The sequence below is a fragment of the Salvelinus alpinus genome, chromosome 2 (assembly GCF_045679555.1).
Source record: "Salvelinus alpinus chromosome 2, SLU_Salpinus.1, whole genome shotgun sequence".
Classification (NCBI taxonomy): Eukaryota; Metazoa; Chordata; class Actinopteri; order Salmoniformes; family Salmonidae; genus Salvelinus; species Salvelinus alpinus.
This window is the reverse complement of record NC_092087.1, coordinates 78296980-78319098: the sequence shown is the minus strand read 5'-3', so window position 1 is coordinate 78319098 and position 22119 is coordinate 78296980. Positions and strand designations below refer to the sequence as shown.

Sequence of the window (22119 nt, the reverse complement as noted above, 5' to 3'; positions counted from 1 at the left end):
ATTTTTTGAAGCATCTCTGCTTAGAATTAAGAACAGTATCTTGCAGGATTCAAGAGTTGGAATTGTAAGAGATGTTGCCCTGTCCCATTTGTGAAAACAAATGTTTTCACAAAAGTAAGTGCACTGGGTCTTGACTAGTCCTGTCATAGCAAACCAACAAAGACGTCTTCGCAGAGAGATAGGATTTTGGCACGAGCACATCGGCCATCGCCATTAAGTGAACTGTGCATGTGGTGAGTCAGTGAAACTGGGAACTGTAATTTCCTCCTCATATTGTACAATATGTATCTCCACCTACCTAGGCCCACTAATGATGGATTCATGACAAGGCTGTTTTTCTAGATCTCAGACTCTTGTCAGTGTCAGTATAGCCTGTCATCTCCATCATTTGTGAGGTGTTAAAAAAGATTTTGCGAAAGTCTCCAGTCATCTGAAATGATGTAGAGTTGCATGAAATGCGCTTATAAAAGGCCAACAAAGAATTCTGAACTCGAGGCTTCAAATATGTGCAACTTCTGCAAGCTGCTTTACTTTCTGCAGCAGCACACACACGCGAGGATAATGCCTTCAATGCTTTATTATAAAGATGATTTCTGGTACTGTGTTCTGGTACTTCAGAGCCCCCCAGGTCATCTCCCTCTTTGCTCACTTTTTGTTCCGGCACCTACCAATTTACAAATGTAGCACTGCCTCTCTCCTCCTCAGACCACTTTATTTCCCTATGGCATCCTATGCAGTGCTTCCTCGATGTCCCTAACACTCATTAAGTGTTTTATCTCTTACCCCCACTTTGGTTTTCTCCCTCATCTCTTTCAAGCCTCACTTTCTTCCTTCCCTCTGGTCCATCCATTCATTTCTATCAGGCAGCTCATCTTTCTCAGCACAAGTCCCCCGCGGAGCTGGTTGCTATGCACATTTCCAACACAAGGTGACAGACTGGTCCCTGTAATCTAAGAAAGTCTCTCACATGATGCATACACACACACACACACATTCACACACCTATATACACACACACACACACACATGCGTGCGTGCACATGTAAACACATGAGACGCTTTGATGGTTTTGACCTCTTCTAGTGCTTGAAGTGAAACTGCATGTACACTTTTAGGACAAAAAGGTGCTATCTAGAACCGAAAAGTGTTACTTGGCTGTTCCCATAACAGTACACTTTGAAGAAAAACTTTTCATTCCAGGTAGAACCCTTTTGGGTTCCATGTAGAAGCCTTTCCACAGAGGGTTCTACATGGAACCAAAATAATTCTACCTGGAACCAAAAAGGGTTCTCCTGTTGGGACAGCCGCAGAAACCCTTTTGGAACCCTTTTTTCTAAGTGTGTGTGTGTGTGTGTGTGTGTGTGTGTGTGTGTGTGTGTGTGTGTGTGTGTGTGTGTGTGTGTGTGTGTGTGTGTGTGTGTGCGTGTGCGTGTGTGTGTGTGCGTGTCTATGTTTACCGCTCCATAGCCTGAGGAGGGCCATGTTGTGGCAGAGATCTGGGTCTGGGTCTTCTAATCATCTGTCAGAGTGTGAGAGTCACACTTGAAGGCTTGGCTGTCGTGAATAGCAGAGGAGAAGTGAGGGGAGGAGAGGAGACAAGAGGAGAGGAGGAGGAGATGTGTAGGGCTTTGTAGGATCCTTGATCCTTCCCTTGTGATGTCAGACTATCTGAAGTAATGTGAAAGCTGTGCAAGAGCAAGAAGGATGTTTTTCAAATGGAAGGAACAGTATCTAGCATCAGAGAACACTCTTTTCAGGGATTCCCAAACTCTTCAAAAGCCTGGATGAATGCTGTAGTTCAATTAAATCTTATTACATACGGATCTAAACACATACTCTGTCTCTCTCTCTCTCCCGCTCTCTCTCTGGAACACACACATGTAGACATTTTATTTTATAATCCATGCACAACAAAGAAACTGGTTTCCATTCTTTCTCCACTTACTGCTCACTCGCCCCAGGACTCATCTCCATAGGGTGCTGCTGTCATCTTAACACACACACACTGTGATACACACACACGTTTGACTTTACGGGTGACTCTTCTGCCATCTGGTGTTCTGCTGAAGCTAGGGGTCGACGTAGCACTTGTGACAGCGTCTAATGTCAACGCTTATGTACAAGCCTCACAGTGTCTAACCCCCAGGGACATTAGCTATGCTAAGCAAACACAACGCCATCTTCTAACTAGGTGCGTCCCAAATTGTACCCTATCCCACATAGTGCACTACTTTTGACCTGGGCCCATATGGCTCTCGTCAAACGTAGTGCACTATGTAGGGTATAGGGTGCCACTTGGGATTCAGACACTGACTCACAGGAGCTGTCTTACTGTATCTGCGTACTTACTTATTTAGTCATTTATTTATTTACCCACAACATTAAGAGAGACACTTTAACATCTTAAATTAAAAACATTTTGAAGCGATTTTTTTGTAGATTTTATTGAACAGATGGTGACAGAGGATGCCAGTGGGAAAGAGAGAAAGGTTGTATCTGTCACGTTCCTGACCTGTTTTCTGTTGTTTTGTATGTGTGTGATGGTCAGGGCGTGAGTTTTGGGTGGGCATTCTATGTTGTGTGTTTCTATGTTGGTTTAGGGTTGCCTGGTATGGCTCTTAATTAGAGGCAGGTGTTTTGCGTTCCTCTAATTAAGAGTCATATTTAGGTAGGTTGTTTCACTGTGTTCGTTGTGGGTGGTTGTTACCTGTCTCTGTGTTTGTGGTCTGCACCAGATAGGTCTGTATCGGTTTTTGTCACGTTTGTTATTTTGGTAGTTGTTTGTAGTGTTCACTGTTCTTTAATTAAACATGTTTAACACTAACTGCGCTGCATTTTGGTCCTCTCCTTCACCCCTGGAAGAAAACCTTTACAGTATCAAAGGGCAGTAGGCTGGATTTCAATCCATGCCGACAATGTAGACGTGTGCCAGAGGTCGTGGAATTACCGCCAGGACACTTAATTCAGTTTCACTAGTAGGAATAGTTCATTTGAAGCATCACTGAAGCACCACTGCTTTGTTTGAGGAAGGAACCCATTGGCCATGTCAAAATGGCTGCCATAACCAACGGCTAGCTGCCTGTAACAAACATTATGACGCTCGTCTCTGCCTGTGTGTTAATGTGAGCCTCCTCCAGCGTGGAGTCAGCTTGTATAAGAGCAATAAGCTTGTCCTCTAAGACAGCCAAGTGAATTTTGAATGGTGCCATGAGATACATTTTGAGCAGTAAGGCATGTGTTTGAAGCTTTCAAAAGAATTAATCTGTATAATATAATTCTGCTTTGAGTTACGTAAATGTAACGAATGTGACGCCAGTCTTGTTTTTGAGAAAATCGAGGAGCATGTTAGAGGGCAATTTGGGCCGCATGAACATAAATACAGAACAATTCAGTGAGGTGATTAATGGTAGGTAGTGTCACAGTGATCCCTGAGACAAGAACTGTCCTACAGGAGTTTAAACAGTAGACAGTTGTATCTGGTGGTGTTAAAATCTCCCAAGGACTCTATGCTCCTCTATGTAAGGGAGAGTGTTCCAGTGTTAGTCTATGGAGACTGGGAGGCTGCAGTGCGTGGGTTGCTCTGTGTACTGAATGGGGACAAAAAGGAGGAGAGGAAGCTGGAGAGGTTGATGTGTCCCTGTCTGTCCAAGGTGAACACCCCGCTGAGAGGAGGAGACAGAGACTGATAGTGTTAGTACACAGGTTAAATACAGAGAAAGGGTTCTAGAAACACACTTTACCAAACAGAGGACACCTTATAAACAGTTTTAATGTGGCAGTCTGTCATTGTTTCAGTAATAGAACTAGTAACATAGGACGAAAGGGGGAGGTCGTATCAAAAGTGAGAAATATTTCCCTGAGGGAGAAATTTAGCTACAGGGGTTCTTGAAAAGTGACAGACCTCCGACGAGCCATCAAACAGCCAAAGTGTCAATACAGGACTAAGATTGGTTCCTACTACGCTGGCTCTGACGCTCGTCTGATGTGACAGGGCTTGCAAACTAAAGCGGATTACAAAGGGAAACGCAGCCGCGAGCTGCCCAGTGATGCAAGTCTACCAAACAAGCTAAATACCTATGCTCGCTTTGAGGCAAGCAACACTGAACCATGCATGAGAGCAGCTGCTGTTCCAGACGACTGTGTGATCTCGCTCTCCGTAACCGATGTAAGTAAGACCTTTAAACAGGTTAACATTTACAAGGCTGCGGGCCAGACAGATTACCAGGACACATACTCAGAGTATGCGCTGACCAGCTGGCAAGTGTCTTTACTGACCTTTTCAATCTCTCTCTGACCCAGTCTGTAATATCTACATGTACAGGTTTCAAGCAGACCCCCATGTTCCCTGTGCCCAAGAACACAAATGCAAGCTGTCTAAATGACTATCGCCCCGTAGCGCTCACATATGTAGCCATGAAATGCTTTGAAAGGCTGCTCATGGCTCACATCAACACCATCATCCCAGACAGTAGAGAGAACAGACTGTGACTTGGGTGGCTGGAGTCTTTGACAATTTTTATGCCCTTCCTCTGACACCACCTGGTATAGAGGTCCTGGATGACAGGGAGCTCAGCTCCAGTGTTGTACTGGGCTGTACGCACTACCCTCTGAAGCGCATTGCGGTCGGATGCCGAGCTGTTGCCATACCTAGCAGTGATGCAGCCAGTCAAGATGCTCTCAATGGTGCAGCTGTAGAAGTTTTTGAACATCTGAGGGCCCGTTAAACATATTTTCAGCCTCCTGAGGGGGAGAGGGTTTGTTGTGCCCTCTTCACGGCTGTTGGTGTGTTTGGACCATGATAGGTCCTTAGTGATGTGAACACAGAGGGAACTTGAAGCTTTCCACCATCTCCACTACAGCTCCATCAATGTGAATGGGGGTGTGCTCGGCCCTTCATTTCCTGTAGTCCATGATCAGCTCCTTTGTCTTGCTGATGTTGATGGTGAGGTTGTTGTCCTGGCACCATAGCCGCGGGAAGATGATTGGGGTTTGGGGGTGCTGCGATTATACATTTTGTATTAATATTTTTATTCAGGTATGCTGCAGCACCCTCAGCACTTGTAATTCCCGCCGCTATGCCTGGCACCACACTGCCAGGTCTCTGACCTCCTCCCTGTAGGCTGTTTCATCGTCGGTGATCAGGCCTACCACCGTTGTGTTTTCGGAAAACTTGATGATGGTGTTGGAGTCATGCTTGGCCATGCAGTCGTGCGTGAACAGGGAGTACAGGAGGAGGCTAAGCACACACCTCTAAGGGGCCCCGTGTTGAGGTTCAGCGTGGCGGATGTGTTGTTGCCTACCCTCACCACCTGGGTGCAGCTCATCAGAAAGTCCAGTATTCAATTGCAGAGGGAAGTGTTTAATCTCAGGGTCCTTAGCTTAGTGATGCACATGGAGAGCATTATGGTGTTGAATGCTGAGCTGTAGTCAATTAACAGCATTCTAATGTAGGTGTTACTTTTGTCCAGGTGGGAAGGGGCAGTGTGGAGTGCAATAGAGATTGCGTCATCTGTGGATCTGTTGGGGTGGAATGCAAATTGGAGTGGGTTCAAGGTGTCTAGGTCTAGGTCTCCTTGAAACGTGGGTATTACAGACTAGTGCTCTCATGCATGGTTCAGTGTTGCTTGCCTCAAAAAGAGGAAGAAGACTTTTAGCTTGTCTGTTAGGCTCACATCACTGGGCAGCTCGAGGCTGGGTTTCCCTTAGTAATCCGTGATAGTTTGCAAGCCCTGCCACATCCGACGAGCATCAGAGGCGGTATAGTAGGATTCGATCTTAGTCCTGTATTGACGCTTTGCCTGTTTGATGGTTCGTCGGAGGGCATAGCGGGATTTCTTATAAGCTTCTGGGTTCGAGTCTCGCTCCTTGAAAGCGGCAGCTGTAGCCTTTAGCTCAGTGAGGAAGTTGCCTGTAATCCATGGCTTCTGGTTAGGATATATACATATGGTCCCTGTGGGGGCTACAGCCTGCCTTGTCGATGCACTTATTGATGAAGTCAGTGATTGACGTGATAAACTCCTAAATGCCATTGGATGAATCCTGGAACATATTCCAATCTGTGCTAGTGAAACAGTCCTGTAGCTTAGCGTCCGCTTCATCGGACCACTTCTGAATTGAGCGTGCCAATGGTGCTTGCTGTTTGAGTTTTAGCTTGTAAGCAGGAACCAGGAGGATAGAGTTATGGTCAGATTTGCCAAATGGAGGGCGAGGGAGAGCTTTGTATGTGTCTCTGTGTGTGGAGTAAAGGTGAGTTTTCCCCCTGTAGTTGCAGAGGTGACATGCTGGTAGAAATGAAGTAAACAGATTTCAGTTTTCCTGCATTAAAATCATCGGCCACTAGGAGCGCTGCCTCTGGATGAGCCTTTTCTTGTTGGCTTATGGCCCTATATGGCTCGTTGAGGGCGGTCTTAAAGCCAATTTATACTTGATCTGGTCGAAGGCTTTGAATGGAGAGTGTGAAGCCTCCGGAGGCATGCAGAGGTAAAATCAAGCTCCGTACCGCATCGCCGTGCGCCTCTCCGCATTGACATGATTGGTTGACATGATTGGTTGATTGGTTGACAGTAGGTGGGGGTGGTACGTCCTGTATAAACACAAACTCACTTCCTTGACAACTTCCTTCACAATAGCTCTGCTCTGCTAAGCTCATAAAGTGTGAAAGCCCTGACGTCTGTGGAGGCTGCATCGTTGTAATTGCTGTATGGCCGCTTCAGACGCCGGACTGACCATGCAAAGCCTTTTAGTGCCAGTATCGGTTTGTGGTGGTAAATAGACAGCTACGAAAAATATAGATGAACATAGGTATTCTAACTCAGGCGAGCAGAACCTCGAGACTTCATTAATATTAGAGATCGCGCACCAACTGTTGTTGACAAAGAGACTCACCTCCCCTCAGTTTACGGGACGCAGCTGTTCTGTCCTGCCAATGTATAGAAAAAACAGCTCGATTTATATTTCCCATGACCTTGTTCAGCCGTGACTCAGTGAAACTTAAGATATTACAGTTCTCCAGATCACGTTGATATGATAGTCTTGAACAGGGCTCATCCAGATTATTTTCCAGTGATTGCACGTTCGCCAATAGAATGGAGGGTAAGGGCGACTTATCCACTCGCCATCTCCTTAAATATCCCACACGTCGACCTCTGTAGCGCCACCTCCGTCTCCTTCGAGTGACAGGGATTTATTCCTGCTCTGGGATGAGCATTATGTCCTTCACCTCTGATTCGTTGAAATAGAAGTCCTCATCCAAATCGAGTTTAGTAATTTCTGTTCTGATGTCCAGAAGCTCTTTTCGGTCATATGAAATGATGGCAGAAACATTATGTACCAAAAAAGAGCACCATTTTCAGGACACATTCTCCTATCGACCAAAGCATAGCGTTCAACACCATAGTGGCCTCCAGGCTCATCACTCAGCTCAAGTCCCTGGGTCTGAACATCTCCCTCTGCAACTGGATCCTGATTTCCTGACGGCAACAACACATCCGCCACGCTGTCACTCAACACAGGGCCCTCTTAGGGGTGCATGCTTAGTCCCCTCCTGTACTCCCTGTTCACCCATTACTCCGTGGCCGCGCATGACTCCAACACCATCATTAAGTTTGCTGACGACACCACGGTGGTGATCACGGATGACGATGAGACAGCTTATAGGGAGGAGGTCAGTGACCTGGCAGGGTGGACAACAACCTCTCCCTCAATGTCAGTAAGACAAAGGAGCTGATTGTGGACTACAGGAAACAGAGGGCTGAGCACACCGCCATCCACATCGACAGGGCTGTAGTGGAGCAGGTCAAGTTCCTCGGTGGCTACATGGTGAATTATCATGGTCCACACACACCAACACAAACATGAAGAAGGCACGACAATTCCTCTTCCCCCTCAGGAGGCTGAAAAGATTTGGCATGGGCCCTCAGATCCTCAAAAAGTTCTACAGCTGCACCATTGAGAGCATCTTGACTGGCTGCATCACCGCTTGGTGTGGCAACTGCTTGGCATCCAACCGCAAGGCGCTACAGAGGGTAGTGAGTACGGCCCAGTACATCAACGGGGCCAAGCTCCCTGCCATCCAGGACCTCTATACTAGGCGGTGTCAGAGGAAGGCCCTAAACATTGTCAAAGACTTCAGTCAGCCAAGTCATAGACTGTTTTCTCTGCTACCGCACGGACTGCTGTACCGATGCAATAGAACCAACAGGACCCTGAACAGCTACTACCCCCTATTTAAAATCATCCAGAGCCTCATGTACTTGTTTAAACTGATGCCTTACCTCCCCCTCCCTTCCTCTCTCCCCCAGGCTTTCAGATGGACATAGAGAAAGAGGGATGATCAGGATGTTCAGAATGCTGTGTGTATCACAGAGCTACATGTGGAAAGAAGGAGATGCACGTAGCTTGATGCATCTATAAATAAACCACTGTGCTGACTGCTGCTAGACGCTTTGCGCGTGTGTGTGTGTGTGTGTGTGTGTGTGTGTGTGTGTGTGTGTGTGTGTGTGTGTGTGTGTGTGTGTGTGTGTGTGTGTGTGTGTGTGTGTGTGTGTGTGTGTGTGTGTGTGTGTGTGTGTGTGTTGTCCCCAATGACTTTGCTCTTGACACGATGGTTGGAGCCCTGCAGAGGTGTGCCGTTGTAGCAGAAGTATGTACACACACACACACACAAAAACCCATATTGATACACAGGGGACCCACAGTTCAAACAGCTTTACCTCCCACAGATAGACAGCAAAGGAGAGAAAGCTCCACAGGACAATATGGATGTATGGTTATAAACAGTCTATGAATACACACACCTGCTGTGCCCACCCACACACACAGACAAGAAACACAGTCAATGAATGTGTACAATTCATTTACACATGCACATGTCCAGTGTTTCTCGAACACACACACACACACACACACACACACACACACACACACACACACACACACACATTCATGATAACGTGCTAACAGATGTTTAGTATCATGCGGTGCACATTTTATTCTCTATATATGTTTTTGTGAATCACCTCTCACTCTAGTGTACGGCCACTACCACTCATGCAGAACACTGCATGTGATCGACAGCACACCAGCGTCACACACACACACACACACACACACACACACACACACACAGCACACACCCCCTTTCCCTCCCTCCCATGCTTGCACTTGTGCTATCCTCCTTGCTCTTCCCACCTATTTCTCTCTCTCTCTCTCTCTCTCTCTCTCTCTCTCTCTGCCTCATTTATTTTTTTCCCTTTACAGAACAGCAGCATCTTTCTTAATTTTCTGTTTCTTTCTTTTACCCTCATCCTTCAGACTCTCTCTCTCTCTCTCTCTCTCTCTCTCTCTCTCTCTCTCTCTCTCTCTCTCTCTCTCTCTCTCTCTCTCTCTCTGTCTCTGTCTCTGTCTCTGTCTCTGTCTCTGTCTCTCTCTCTCTCTCTCTCTCTCTCTCTCTCTCTCTCTCTCTCTCTCTCTCTCTCTCTCTCTCTCTCTCTCTCTCTCTTTCTCTTTCTCTCTCTCTCTCTCTCTCTCTCTCTCTCTCTCTGTCTCTGTCTCTCTCTCTCTCTCTCTCTGTTTCTCTCTCTGTTTCTCTCTCTCATTATCTCTCTCTCTCTCTCTGTCCTCTTTTGCTCTCTTTCATTCTACACACTTCGGAAGCATATGTCACCGCGCTCAAAAAGGAATCGCCTCCTTCTCCTCTCCTTTTTCTCATCAATCGCTTATTTTTGTTTTCCCATCCCCCATTCATCCACCTTACTATCCTTCGGTTCTCTTCAGTTCTCTTCCGTTCTTTCTAAACCTAGAACCATGTTCTATTTCCAGCTGGTGATCATGGCTGGGACGGTTCTCCTGGCGTACTACTTTGAGTACACAGACACGTTCCCCGTTCACGTCCAAGGGTTCTTCTGTTTCGACAAGACGTTCTCCAAGCCGTACCCCGGACCCGAGGACGACAGCAAGGCACCGCCGGCACTGGTCTACTCTCTGGTCACCGCTATCCCCACTGTCATGGTAAGACTGGACTGGAGTAGCCTACAGACAAACACACACACACACCTGGCGTAGCGTCACACACGTGGTGTTTGGACGGAGGTGTGTGTTTATAAGTGGGTGTGTATCCACGTGTCTTCTCCTGCTGTTTTGCATGTGTTTCTAACGTTCTTTGGAGGAATAATGCATAGATTTGTTTTATCTATTGAAGTCAATGTGTGCAGCACACACTTTATGTTGAGCAAGTGTGTACCATATGTATGTGTGTCAGTGAGTATGCAGCATGTGTGTATATAATATCAGAGGTTTCTTCCCACACAGACTGGCACACATATGCTTTCAAATGAAATTGAATGTGTCACATGCTTCGTAAACATCGGGTGTAGACTACCAGGGAAATGCTTACTTACGGGTCCTTTTCCAACAATGCAGAGTTAAAGATGAATAAATATCTATATATACAGTATATACAAATAGTGACATGAGGTATAAATGCACAGTGAATAACAAATAACAAGTACAAATAACATGACTATATACAGGGAGTACCAGTACCGAGTCAATGTGCAGGAATACGAGGTAACTGAGATAGCTATGTACATATAGGTAGGGGTAAAGTGACTAGGCAACAGGATAGATAATAGACAGTAGCAGCAGCATATGTGGTGAGTGTGAAAGTGTGTGTGTGTGTGTGTGTGTGTGTGTGTGTGTGTGTGTGTGTGTGTGTGTGTGTGTGTGTGTGTGTGTGTGTGTGTGTGTGTGTGTGTGTGTGTGTGTGTGTGTGTGTGTGTGTGTGTGTGTGTGTGTGTGTGTGTGTGGCGTCAGTGTGCATGGTATGTGTGTGTGTTCCCATGGGATGTCAATGCATTCATATATCTATAGTATGCATGGATGAGTATTAGACACTACCGTATAGTATAAATTATACGAGTAGAAGTGAACCCCATAGACAGAGCTGACCCTTGACCTTCCCCTCCAGGCTGGTCTCTATGCTCCACTTCAGTCCACTCCTATCACTTCATTAAGGCTTTAGCTCTGAGCCCAGTACATTAAGGGTTTGGTATTAACAGTGGTGGACTGTGGCTGAGTGTTACAGGGGTGGACAAGGGACTGGACACACGCCATAGTGCTTATTGAAGCCATAAGTTGCACTGAAAACTGTAACTTCTGCAATCTCTGGCTTTGTCACGTTCTGACCTTTATTTCCTTTGTTTTTGTCTTTATTTTGTATGGTCAGGGCGTGAGTTGGGGTGGGCAGTCTATGTTTTCTGTTTCTATGTGGGGTTTCTTGTTTGGCCTGATATGGTTCTCAATCAAAGGCAGGTGTTAGTCATTGTCTCTGATTGGGAACCATATTTAGGTAGCCTGTTTTGTAGTGTGTTTTGTGGGTGATTGTTCCTGTTCGTGTGTTCCTGGTTTGTCTGTGTTCACTAGTTCGGGACTGTAGCTTCGTTGGTTTTTGTCTGTTTATTGTTTTGTTCAATATTGAAAAGTATTCAAATAAATATGGATACGTACCACGCTGCGCATTGGTCCTCCTCTCCTTCCACCGACGAAAGCCATTACAGGCTTTGGACATTAGATTGTATGTACACTGAACAAAAATATAAACGCAACATGTAAAGTGTTGGTCCCATGTTTCATGGGCTAAAATAAAAGTACCCATACCCACAAAAAGCTTATTTCTTTCTAATTTTGGACACAAATTTGTGTATATCCCTGTTAGTGAGCATTTCTCCTTTGCCAAGATAATCCATCCACCTGACAGGTGTGGCATAACAAGAAGCTGATTAAACAGCATGACATTCACAAGTGCATCTTGTGCTGGGTACAATAAAAGGTCACTCTAAAATGTGCAGTATTGTCACACAACACAATCCCCCAGATTTACCAATATTTTGAGGGAGCGTGCAATTGGCATGTTGACTGCAGGAATGTCCACCAGAGCTGTTGCCAGATAATTTCTCTACCATAAGCCTCCTCCAACGTTGTGCTAGAGAATTTGGCAGTACGTCCAACCGTTGTGAACAGAGTGTCCCATGGTGGCGGTGGGGTTATGGTATGAGCAAGCATAATCTACAGAGAACAAACACATTTGCATTTTATCGATGACAATCTGAATGCTCAGAGATACCGGGACGAGGTCCTGTGGCCCATTGTCGTGCCATTCATAAACCGCCATCACCTCATGTTTCAGCATGATAACGCAATGGCAATACACAATTCTTAGAAGCGGAAAATGCCCCAGTTCTTCCATGGCCTGCATACTCACCAGACATGTCACCCATTGAGCATGTTCGGGATGCTCTGGATCAACATGTACGAAAGCGTGTTCCAGTTCCCGCCAATATCCAGCCATTGAAGAGGAGTTGGACAACATTCCACAGGCCACAATCAACAGCCTGATCAACTCTATGCGAAGGAGATGTGTCGTGCTGCATGAGGCAAAAATGTGGTCACACCAGATACTGACTGGTTTTCTGATCGACGACCCTACCTTTTTTTAAGGTATCTGTGACTAACAGATGACTAACTGGGAATATCTGTATTCCCAGCCATGTGAAATCCATAGATTAGGGCCTAATGAATTTATTTCAGTTAACTGATTTCCTTATATGAACTGTAACTCAGTAAAATCTTTGAAATTGTTGCATGATGTGTTTATATTTTTGTTCAGTATAAATGGATAGATTGGTGGATGGGTGGATGGGTGGGGGTGTGTGTGCTTGTCTATGTGCAGATGACAGTATTTGTGAGAGACAGTGAATCTGTACAGCATGGTAAGTGTGTTTTACTGTATATGTGCATCCATGCAAGTGTGTGTGTGCGCAACTACCTGCTTGCGTGTGTGTGAATATGTGTCTGCCTCTATGTATCTGTATACGAGAGAGAACATCTCTGCACATCACAGGGTCTGTAGTCTGGTGTGTGTGGGCGGACAGCAGGCAGCTAGCATCCTTCACTTCCAGCTACGGAAATGGGTTACACACTGTGTGAAGGATACATCTCACCACCAGTTTGTGTGTGTGTCGTGTGTGTGTGGTGTGTGTGTGTGCAGGTGTGTGTGTGCAGGTGTGTGTATGCAGGTGTGTGTGTGCAGTTGTGTGTATGCAGGTGTGTGTGTGTGGAGGCTCTACACACTATGAGAGCCATTGGGAATGCCAAGGCTAAGTGTGGCACAATTCTGGCCAACACACACACACACACACCACTCAGCCTAGTAGTAATTACAGTAGCCATCTACATGGCAACACTGCAGTACTTATACCATATCTGGACTGTAAGCCCCGGTGGCTAATTACATGTGTGTGTGAGTGCATGTGTGTGTGTGCGTGTGTTGTGTGTGACAAGCCAACCCTGGACCTACACAATGAGAGGGTTGAGTTACAAGCACTTATCAGTTTAACATTTGAACTGATCGTCTGCTCAACATACAGCATTAACGTTTGGTCATGTTAGCCATGTATAGAATGTGGAAGTAGTCTGGCTGGTGTAGCAGTAATGCCGCAGCCTTCGGTACACGTCTACAGTGTCAGCATACAGTAGGTTTAAACCCGGCCTACTGCCTTTTGACACAACCTCCTATCTTTCCACACTGTCATCCTCTCTCTCTGTCTGTTCAATAAAGTCTGAGAATACCCTACATATAATGCATGTGCGCTATAGGAGGGGACATGGTGAATGGGAACTCATCTTAAAGTTGAAGAGCTATTTTAGAAACTTGTAAATATCTGGGTCACACACACACACCCACCTAATGCTAAATACTGGTGCCCTGAAGAGCTGTTCTCTGTTCTGCTACTAAGCCCTTGGAACATTTTGGAGGGAGAGAGGGCGAGGTAGCGAAAGGAGAAAAAGAGAGCGACAGTAGAGAGAGAGAAAAGGGGGAAGACAGAGAGAAGAGGGGCAGACAGAGAGAAAGAGGAGAAGGATAGAGGGCAGAGAGAGAGGGAGTTTGGAGGGCGATATAAAGAGAAAAGAGTAGAGGGGGAGGAAAGAAGAAAGTAGAGGAAAGAGGAAGAACGACAGAGTGAAAGAGGGAGGGAGGGAGAGAGAGAGAGAGGCTTGTTGTTTGTGTGTTTGTGTTGCCTGTCAGTCAAGCCGTAGGAAGTACCCTTCTCCTCCTGAATTATGGAATGGATCCTGACAGGCAGATAGAGCTGCTGCTGCTGATAACCATACATAGGATGTGTCCCAAATGCCACCCTATTCCCTATATAGTGCACTACTTTTGGTATGGGTCCTGGGCAAAAGTAGTGCACTATCTATGTTGGGAAAAGGGTGAAATTTAGGACGCAACCAGAGAGACCCAGAGGAGAGAGGATTGTTGTGGTGTCAAATCAACACCCTTCCCCTCTGTCTCGGTCCCACTGAATGGGATCTGGATATTGAGATTGGTTCCCCCCAATATAAAGAAAAAGAGGTGAGAGACAGAGTAGAGGGATAAACTACTCTCTGTCTGTCTGTCTGTCTGTCTGTCTGTCTGTCTGTCTGTCTGTCTGTCTGTCTGTCTGTCTGTCTGTCTGTCTCTCTCTCTCTCACACACACTACTCTCCCCTCTGTCGCAGTCTAGATAGCAAATTGTCCCCACACTGATCTCTGAGATTAGCATCCTAATCCCACTAAAACTCACTAAAACACACAGTTTTGAAGAATTTAGTGAGACCAAACAGGATTTTGTTGAACTGTGAGACAGAGAAAAGGAGAGGGTTAGAAAGAGAGGGAATGACAGAAAGAGAGAAGAAGATCATATGAAATGGAATAGAAAGAGAGAGGGAGATCATATGAAATGGAGTAGAAAGAGAGAAGGAGATCATATGAAATGGAGTAGAAAGAGAGAGGGAGATCATATGAAATGGAATAGAAAGAGAGAGGGAGATCACATGAAATGGAGTAGAAAGAGAGAAGGAGATCACATGAAATGGAGTAGAAAGAGAGAGGGAGATCATATGAAATGGAATAGAAAGAGAGAGGGAGATCACATGAAATGGAATAGAAAGAGAGAGGGAGATCACATGAAATGGAATAGAAAGAGAGAGGGAGATCATATGAAATGGAGTAGAAAGAGAGAGGGAGATCATATGAAATGGAATAGAAAGAGAGAGGGAGATCATATGAAATGGAGTAGAAAGAGAGAAGGAGATCACATGAAATGGAGTAGAAAGAGAGAGGGAGATCATATGAAATGGAGTAGAAAGAGAGAGGGAGATCATATGAAATGGAATAGAAAGAGAGAGGGAGATCACATGAAATGGAGTAGAAAGAGAGAGGGAGATCATATGAAATGGAGTAGAAAGAGAGAGGGAGATCATATGAAATGGAATAGAAAGAGAGAGGGAGATCATATGAAATGGAGTAGAAAGAGAGAGGGAGATCATATGAAATGGAATAGAAAGAGAGAGGGAGATCATATGAAATGGAATAGAAAGAGAGAGGGAGATCATACGAAATGGAATAGAAAGAGAGAGGGAGATCATATGAAATGGAATAGAAAGAGAGAGGGAGATCATATGAAATGGAATAGAAAGAGAGAGGGAGATCATATGAAATGGAATAGAAAGAGAGAGGGAGATCACATGAAATGGAGTAGAAAGAGAGAGGGAGATCATATGAAATGGAGTAGAAAGAGAGAGGGAGATCATATGAAATGGAATAGAAAGAGAGAGGGAGATCACATGAAATGGAGTAGAAAGAGAGAGGGAGATCATATGAAATGGAGTAGAAAGAGGGAGGGAGATCATATGAAATGGAGTAGAAAGAGAGAGGGAGATCACATGAAATGGAGTAGAAAGAGAGAGGGAGATCATATGAAATGGAATAGAAAGAGAGAGGGAGATCACATGAAATGGAGTAGAAAGAGAGAGGGAGATCATATGAAATGGAGTAGAAAGAGAGAGATAGATGGGGAGAAATGGTCTGGACTGTAACCTAGATTCTCCACAAAGCGACCGGGAAGTCTGCCCAGCCAGGAATGAAAGAGAGAATAAAGGAAGGATGAGAGAGAAGGAAGAGCTAGAGAGAGTGTGGGTAGGAAGCTAAATCGTCATGGTAACACTAGGACTGGTTTGTGAGACTCTATGCCATGTATGTCATTACAAACACTGTGTGATGTTTACACTATATAGAATTTGTAAGGCACTAACTATGTATTGGGACCCCATCTCTCTCTCTCTCTCACGCACACGCACGCACGCACGCATGTGTATACCGTATAAGATGACGATGTGTAACGAACAATAGGGAAATATCAAATCAGTTCATTGTTGTCACTTACGTAGATTTGCAGATGTTATTGCAGGTGCAGGGAAATGTGTGTGTTTCTAGCTCCTACAGCGTAATAATACCTAGCAACACAAAACAATACACACAGAATCCCAAAAAGTACAGGTTTGTGTCAAGAACTGCAGCGCTACTGGGAAGCATTGGAGTTAACATGGGTCAGCATCCCTGTGGAACACTGGAGTCAAAATGGACCAGCATCCCTGTGGAACGCTGGAGTCAACATGGACCAGCATCCCTGTGGAACACTGGAGTCAACATGGACCAGCATCCCTGTGGAACGCTGGAGTCAACATGGACCAGCATCCCTGTGGAACACTGGAGTCAACATGGACCAGCATCCCTGTGGAACGCTGGAGTCAACATGAACCAGCATCCCTGTGGAACGCTGGAGTCAACATGAACCAGCATCCCTGTGGAACACTGGAGTCAACATGGACCAGCATCCCTGTGGAACACTGGAGTCAACATGGACCAGCATCCCTGTGGAACACTGGAGTCAACATGAACCAGCATCCCTGTGGAACACTGGAGTCAACATGGACCAGCATCCCTGTGGAACACTGGAGTCAACATGGACCAGCATCCCTGTGGAACGCTGGAGTCAACATGAACCAGCATCCCTGTGGAACGCTGGAGTCAACATGAACCAGCATCCCTGTGGAACGCTGGAGTCAACATGAACCAGCATCCCTGTGGAACGCTGGAGTCAACATGGACCAGCATCCCTGTGGAACGCTTTCAACACCTTTAGTCAAAAGCAGTGGCGTAGCACCCACATACCTTTAGTTTAACTTTATTTTATTTGAGTTATTTTCTTTGCGCGGGTGTGTGATACACCACTGCTTATAAGTTAAGTATATCTATAAGAAAAACAAGATGTGTCAAATAAATGACTTGCTAACTTGCTAGCTAGGTGGCTAGATGTCAAGATCAAGCTTCTAGGTTACAGCAGAGACATTCAATCCCTTCCTGGATCAAGATCCCTGTTGCCTAAATTGTTTGGTGCGTTAAAAAAATAGAAATAATAATAATAATTTGGGTTGAAATAGCACCCCTTGTGTGCACTTCCGGTAATACCGTACGCTCCGATATGGTACAGAAACGTTACGACGGTATGAATATCTGCATACCGCCCAACCCTACCGCTGTCCATCATCTTTATCTGCAAAATCTCTATATCACTTATTAACTTCTCCCCTCGTCTCTCCATCATCCATTCTCCTCTTCTATTGTAAACGTCTGTGACTCCTGAACACGCTCCACTGTTGGACATGAGAAAGCTCTTCCACTTTCCAACCGTTAGATTTGACAGAGCTACCAGCAGTCACAAGCACGAACACACACACACACACACACACACACACACACACACACACACACACACACACATACAGTATACACACACACAGTTCACACATAGACTCTCTCTCTCGCTCACACACACACACATTTCAAAGGAAAACACAGGAATGTGATCCTCTCTGAAGGAGAAGACAAGACAGCCAGTATCAGTCATCGTTGGTCACCCTCTTCATCTATCCACTTCTCTCTCTCCCTATCTCTCCCTCTCACTCTGTCTCTCTCTCCTCCCTCATTTTTCTTCATCTCCATCTCTCTCTCTCTCTCTGTCCCTCTCGTTCTCTATCTCTCTTTCTCCCTCTCCTTTCCTCCATCCCTCCCTGCCACTCTTGAAAGTCAGCAGGAAGGAGCATGTCCATCTTTGGTTGATTTGATCTCTTCTAACTAGTGTTTCACATCTCTCGATCAGTCCTCTCTTCACTTCTCATCTTCTGATCTAACGCTCCACGTTGGAGTCCAGCAGTGTCTTTGAGTGTCACAGACAGCAGAATACCAGTATTTGTAGGTTCTTCTCCTCTGTGAGTGCCAGTTATGTAAACTCATTGTCACCAGTATGTCTAACACAATCTAAGTCTCTTTAAGAGTGTTTAACTATTGATAATATTGTGGCATCAGCAGTTCACATGAATCCACAAAGGGCCTGACATTGCAAACAAACCTCAGTGTGTGTGTGTCTATGCGTATTCATGCCCATAGGCCTGTGCAGCGGTGCGTTTGTGTGTGTATGCCTGGTACTGTACGTGTGCATACATACAGTATGTGTGTGTGTATGTGTGTGTGTGTGTGTCTGTGTGTGTGTATGTGTGTGTGTGTGTGTGTGTGTGTGTGTGTGTGTGTGTGTGTGTGTGTGTGTGTGTGTGTGTGTGTGTGTACTTGTGCATGTTAATAATGTAAAGGCTCCTGGTTAGAGGATATGCCATAGCTGACTGTTTAAAATGTGTTATTATGTATAAATGATTCAACGTTTCCCCTCCCTTTATACTGCTGTAGTAGAACACTGGTAAATGTTATCTCACCTGTAAAAAGACACACACACTACAGACTAACACTAAACACTAACCATCACCACTAACACTAGGCCTAGAGGCTAACACTGAACCCAACGTGGTGAATGTTCAGTCACTTAACATGTGTTGTGTGTGTTAATATTGATGAAGAAATGAGGCCTGTGTGAAGTCCATCACAGTCCATTATAAGACGGGTTGCGATGTTGGTTCTGTTAATTAGGGTTGCCATATTGGGTCGATTTCAAGCCTCGACTCATCTAATGGGTTTCCATTGAGTTGTATTGACGTTTGACGGTACGCTGTAATCGCGCCTGTGGTGAGATCCTGAGGTTACAAGGTTTTCCTCCGACTGTGCATCCAGTCCCTGTAGGGAATCAGAATCGACAGTTGTATTAAAAGGTTCAAAGTGCAACAGAGTAGGAGCACAAGAGAGCACAATTACATTACACATAACCTCCACTCCACATCCAAACAAATAGACTCCATGTTCACAAAAGGTTTTACACCATAGCTGTTCTCCATTTACCTCTCTGTTTGAGTCCCGTAGCTGCTTTAGGATTCACCCCACATCACAGAGCACGTCACAATACCGCTGTCCTCACATCCCTGCTTCACCACTCACATCCCTGCTTCACCACTCACTTCCTCACATCCCTGCTTCACCACTAACTTCCTCACATCCCCGCTTCACCGCTCACTTCTTCACATCCCTGCTGCACCGCTCACTTCCTCACATCCCTGCTTCACCACTCACTTCCTCACATCCCTGCTTCAACACTCACATCCCTGCTTCACCGCTCACTTCCTCACATCCCTGCTTCACCGCTCACTTCCTCACATCCCTGCTTCAACACTCACATCCCTGCTTCACCACTCACTTCCTCACATCCCTGCTTCACCACTCACTTCCTCACATCCCTGCTTCACCACTCACTTCCTCACATCCCTGCTTCACCTCTCACTTCCTCACATCCCTGCTTCACCGCTCACTTCCTCACATCCCTGCTTCAACACTCACATCCCTGCTTCACCGCTCACTTCCTCACATCCCTGCTTCACCGCTCACTTCCTCACATCCCTGCTTCAACACTCACATCCCTGCTTTACCACTCACTTCCTCACATCCCTGCTTCACCACTCACTTCCTCACATCCCTACTTCACCACTCACTTCCTCACATCCCTGTTTCACCACTCACTTCCTCACATCCCTGCTTCACCTCTCACTTCCTCACATCCCTGCTTCACCGCTCACTTCCTCACATCCCTGCTTCACCACTCACTTCCTCACATCTCCGCCTTCACCGCTCACTTCTTCACATCCCTCCTTCACCACTCACTTCCTCACATCCCTGCTTCACCGCTCACTTCCTCACATCCCTGCTTCACCGCTCACTTCCTCACATCCCTGCTTCACCGCTCACTTCCTCACATCCCTGCTTCACCGCTCACTTCCTCACATCCCTGCTTCACCACTCACTTCCTCACATCCCCGCCTTCACCGCTCACTTCTTCACATCCCTCCTTCACCACTCACTTCTTCACATCCCTCCTTCACCACTCACTTCCTCACATCCCTGCTTCACCATTCACTTCCTCACATCCCTGCTTCACCACTCACTTCATCACATCCCCGCCTTCACCACTCACTTCCTCACATCCCCGCCTTCACCGCTCACTTCTTCACATCCCTCCTTCACCACTCACTTCCTCACATCCCTGCTTCACCATTCACTTCCTCACATCCCTGCTTCACCACTCACTTCCTCACATCCCTGCTTCACCGCTCACTTCCTCACATCCCTGCTTCACCGCTCACTTCTTCACATCCCTGCTTCACCGCTCACTTCTTCACATCCCTGCTTCACCATTCACTTCCTCACATCCCTGCTTCACCACTCACTTCCTCACACCCCCGCCTTCACCACTCACTTCCTCACATCCCCGCCTTCACCGCTCACTTCTTCACATCCCTCCTTCACCACTCACTTCCTCACATCCCTGCTTCACCGCTCACTTCTTCACATCCCTGCTTCACCGCTCACTTCCTCACATCCCTGCTTCACCACTCACTTCCTCACATCCCTGCTTCACCGCTCACTTCCTCACATCCCTGCTTCAACACTCACTTCCTCACATCCCTGCTTCACCACTCACATCCCCGCTTCACCGCTCACTTCCTCACATCCCTGCTTCAACACTCACTTCCTCACATCCCTGCTTCACCACACACACACACCTAGAAAACACACTCTATCATGGTGGTCATAGTGGGAGTTAGCCCAGTGGATCACACAACCCCTGTTTCAACCTCTTCTCTTTAGATCCTCAGTAGCACACACACAACCTCTCATCTGATCACACACACACACACACACACACACACACACACACACACACACACACACACACACACACACACACACACACACACACACACACACACACACACACACACAGAGAGACCTCCCCTTTGACACAGATTCACACATACTCACACACAAGCCCTTTATCTCCCTAACCCCTGTTAGATCCTCCATACAGCTCTGATCAGAATACTGCTGAGCCCCTACGATGATCACAGGACCCTTTGACAGAGAGAGACCGATGATGTAGGGTACATGATCATACAGTATGCATGGTGCGGTAGGAGCGTGGGATGCTGAAACGCTACATAGCTAAATATCACCGCAAACTGAACACTATTAGAAAAAAAGGGTGCAATCTAGACCCTAAAAGGGTTCTTCGGCTTTGTAGGATCCTTGATCCTTCCCTTGTGATGTCAGACTATCTGAAGTAATGTGAAAGCTGTGCAAGAGCAAGAAGGATGTTTTTCAAATGGAAGGAACAGTATCTAGCATCAGAGAACACTCTTTTCAGGGATTCCCAAACTCTTTAGATACATTTTTCTAAAGCCTGGATGAATGCTGTAGTTCAATTAAATCTTATTACATAGGAGAACCCTTTGAATAACCTTTTTTGGTTCCAGATAGAACCCCTTTTGGTTCCAGGTCGAACTATTTTGGGTTCCATGTAGAACCCTCTGTGTAAAGGGTTCTACATGGAAGAGTATGTGTTTAGATCCGTATGTAATAAGATTTAATTGAACTACAGCATTCATCCAGGCTTTAGAAAAATGTATCTAAAGAGTTTGGGAATCCCTGAAAAGAGTGTTCTCTGATGCTAGATACTGTTCCTTCCATTTGAAAAACATCCTTCTTGCTCTTGCACAGCTTTCACATTACTTCAGATAGTCTGACATTACAAGGGAAGGATCAAGGATCCTACAAAGCCCTACACATCTCCTCCTCCTCTTGTCTCCTCACTTCTCCTCTGCTATTCACGACAGCCAAGCCTTCAAGTGTGACTCTCACACTGACAGATGATTAGAAGACCCAGACCTCTGCCACTACCTGGCCCTCCTCAGGCTATGGAGTGGTAAACAGAGACACACACACACGTACGTACAGTCTTAGAAAAAAGGG

At 46.0% G+C, this 22119-nt stretch overlaps 1 protein-coding gene across 3 annotated transcripts in view; it reads left to right on the top strand.

Annotated features, from left to right (window-relative positions):
• Positions 1-22119, top strand: part of plppr2b (phospholipid phosphatase related 2b) — a 54994-nt gene that overhangs the window by 21347 nt on the left and 11528 nt on the right. For 2 of the 3 annotated variants that reach the window (XM_071389356.1, XM_071389355.1), the window contains exon 1: positions 9568-10008. In XM_071389356.1, the coding sequence (XP_071245457.1) occupies positions 9658-10008 (351 nt within the window). In that variant the 5' untranslated portion in view covers positions 9568-9657. Of the gene's footprint in view, positions 1-9567; positions 10009-22119 lie in introns of those variants that run through there. The other variant, XM_071389357.1, reaches the window with a different exon arrangement.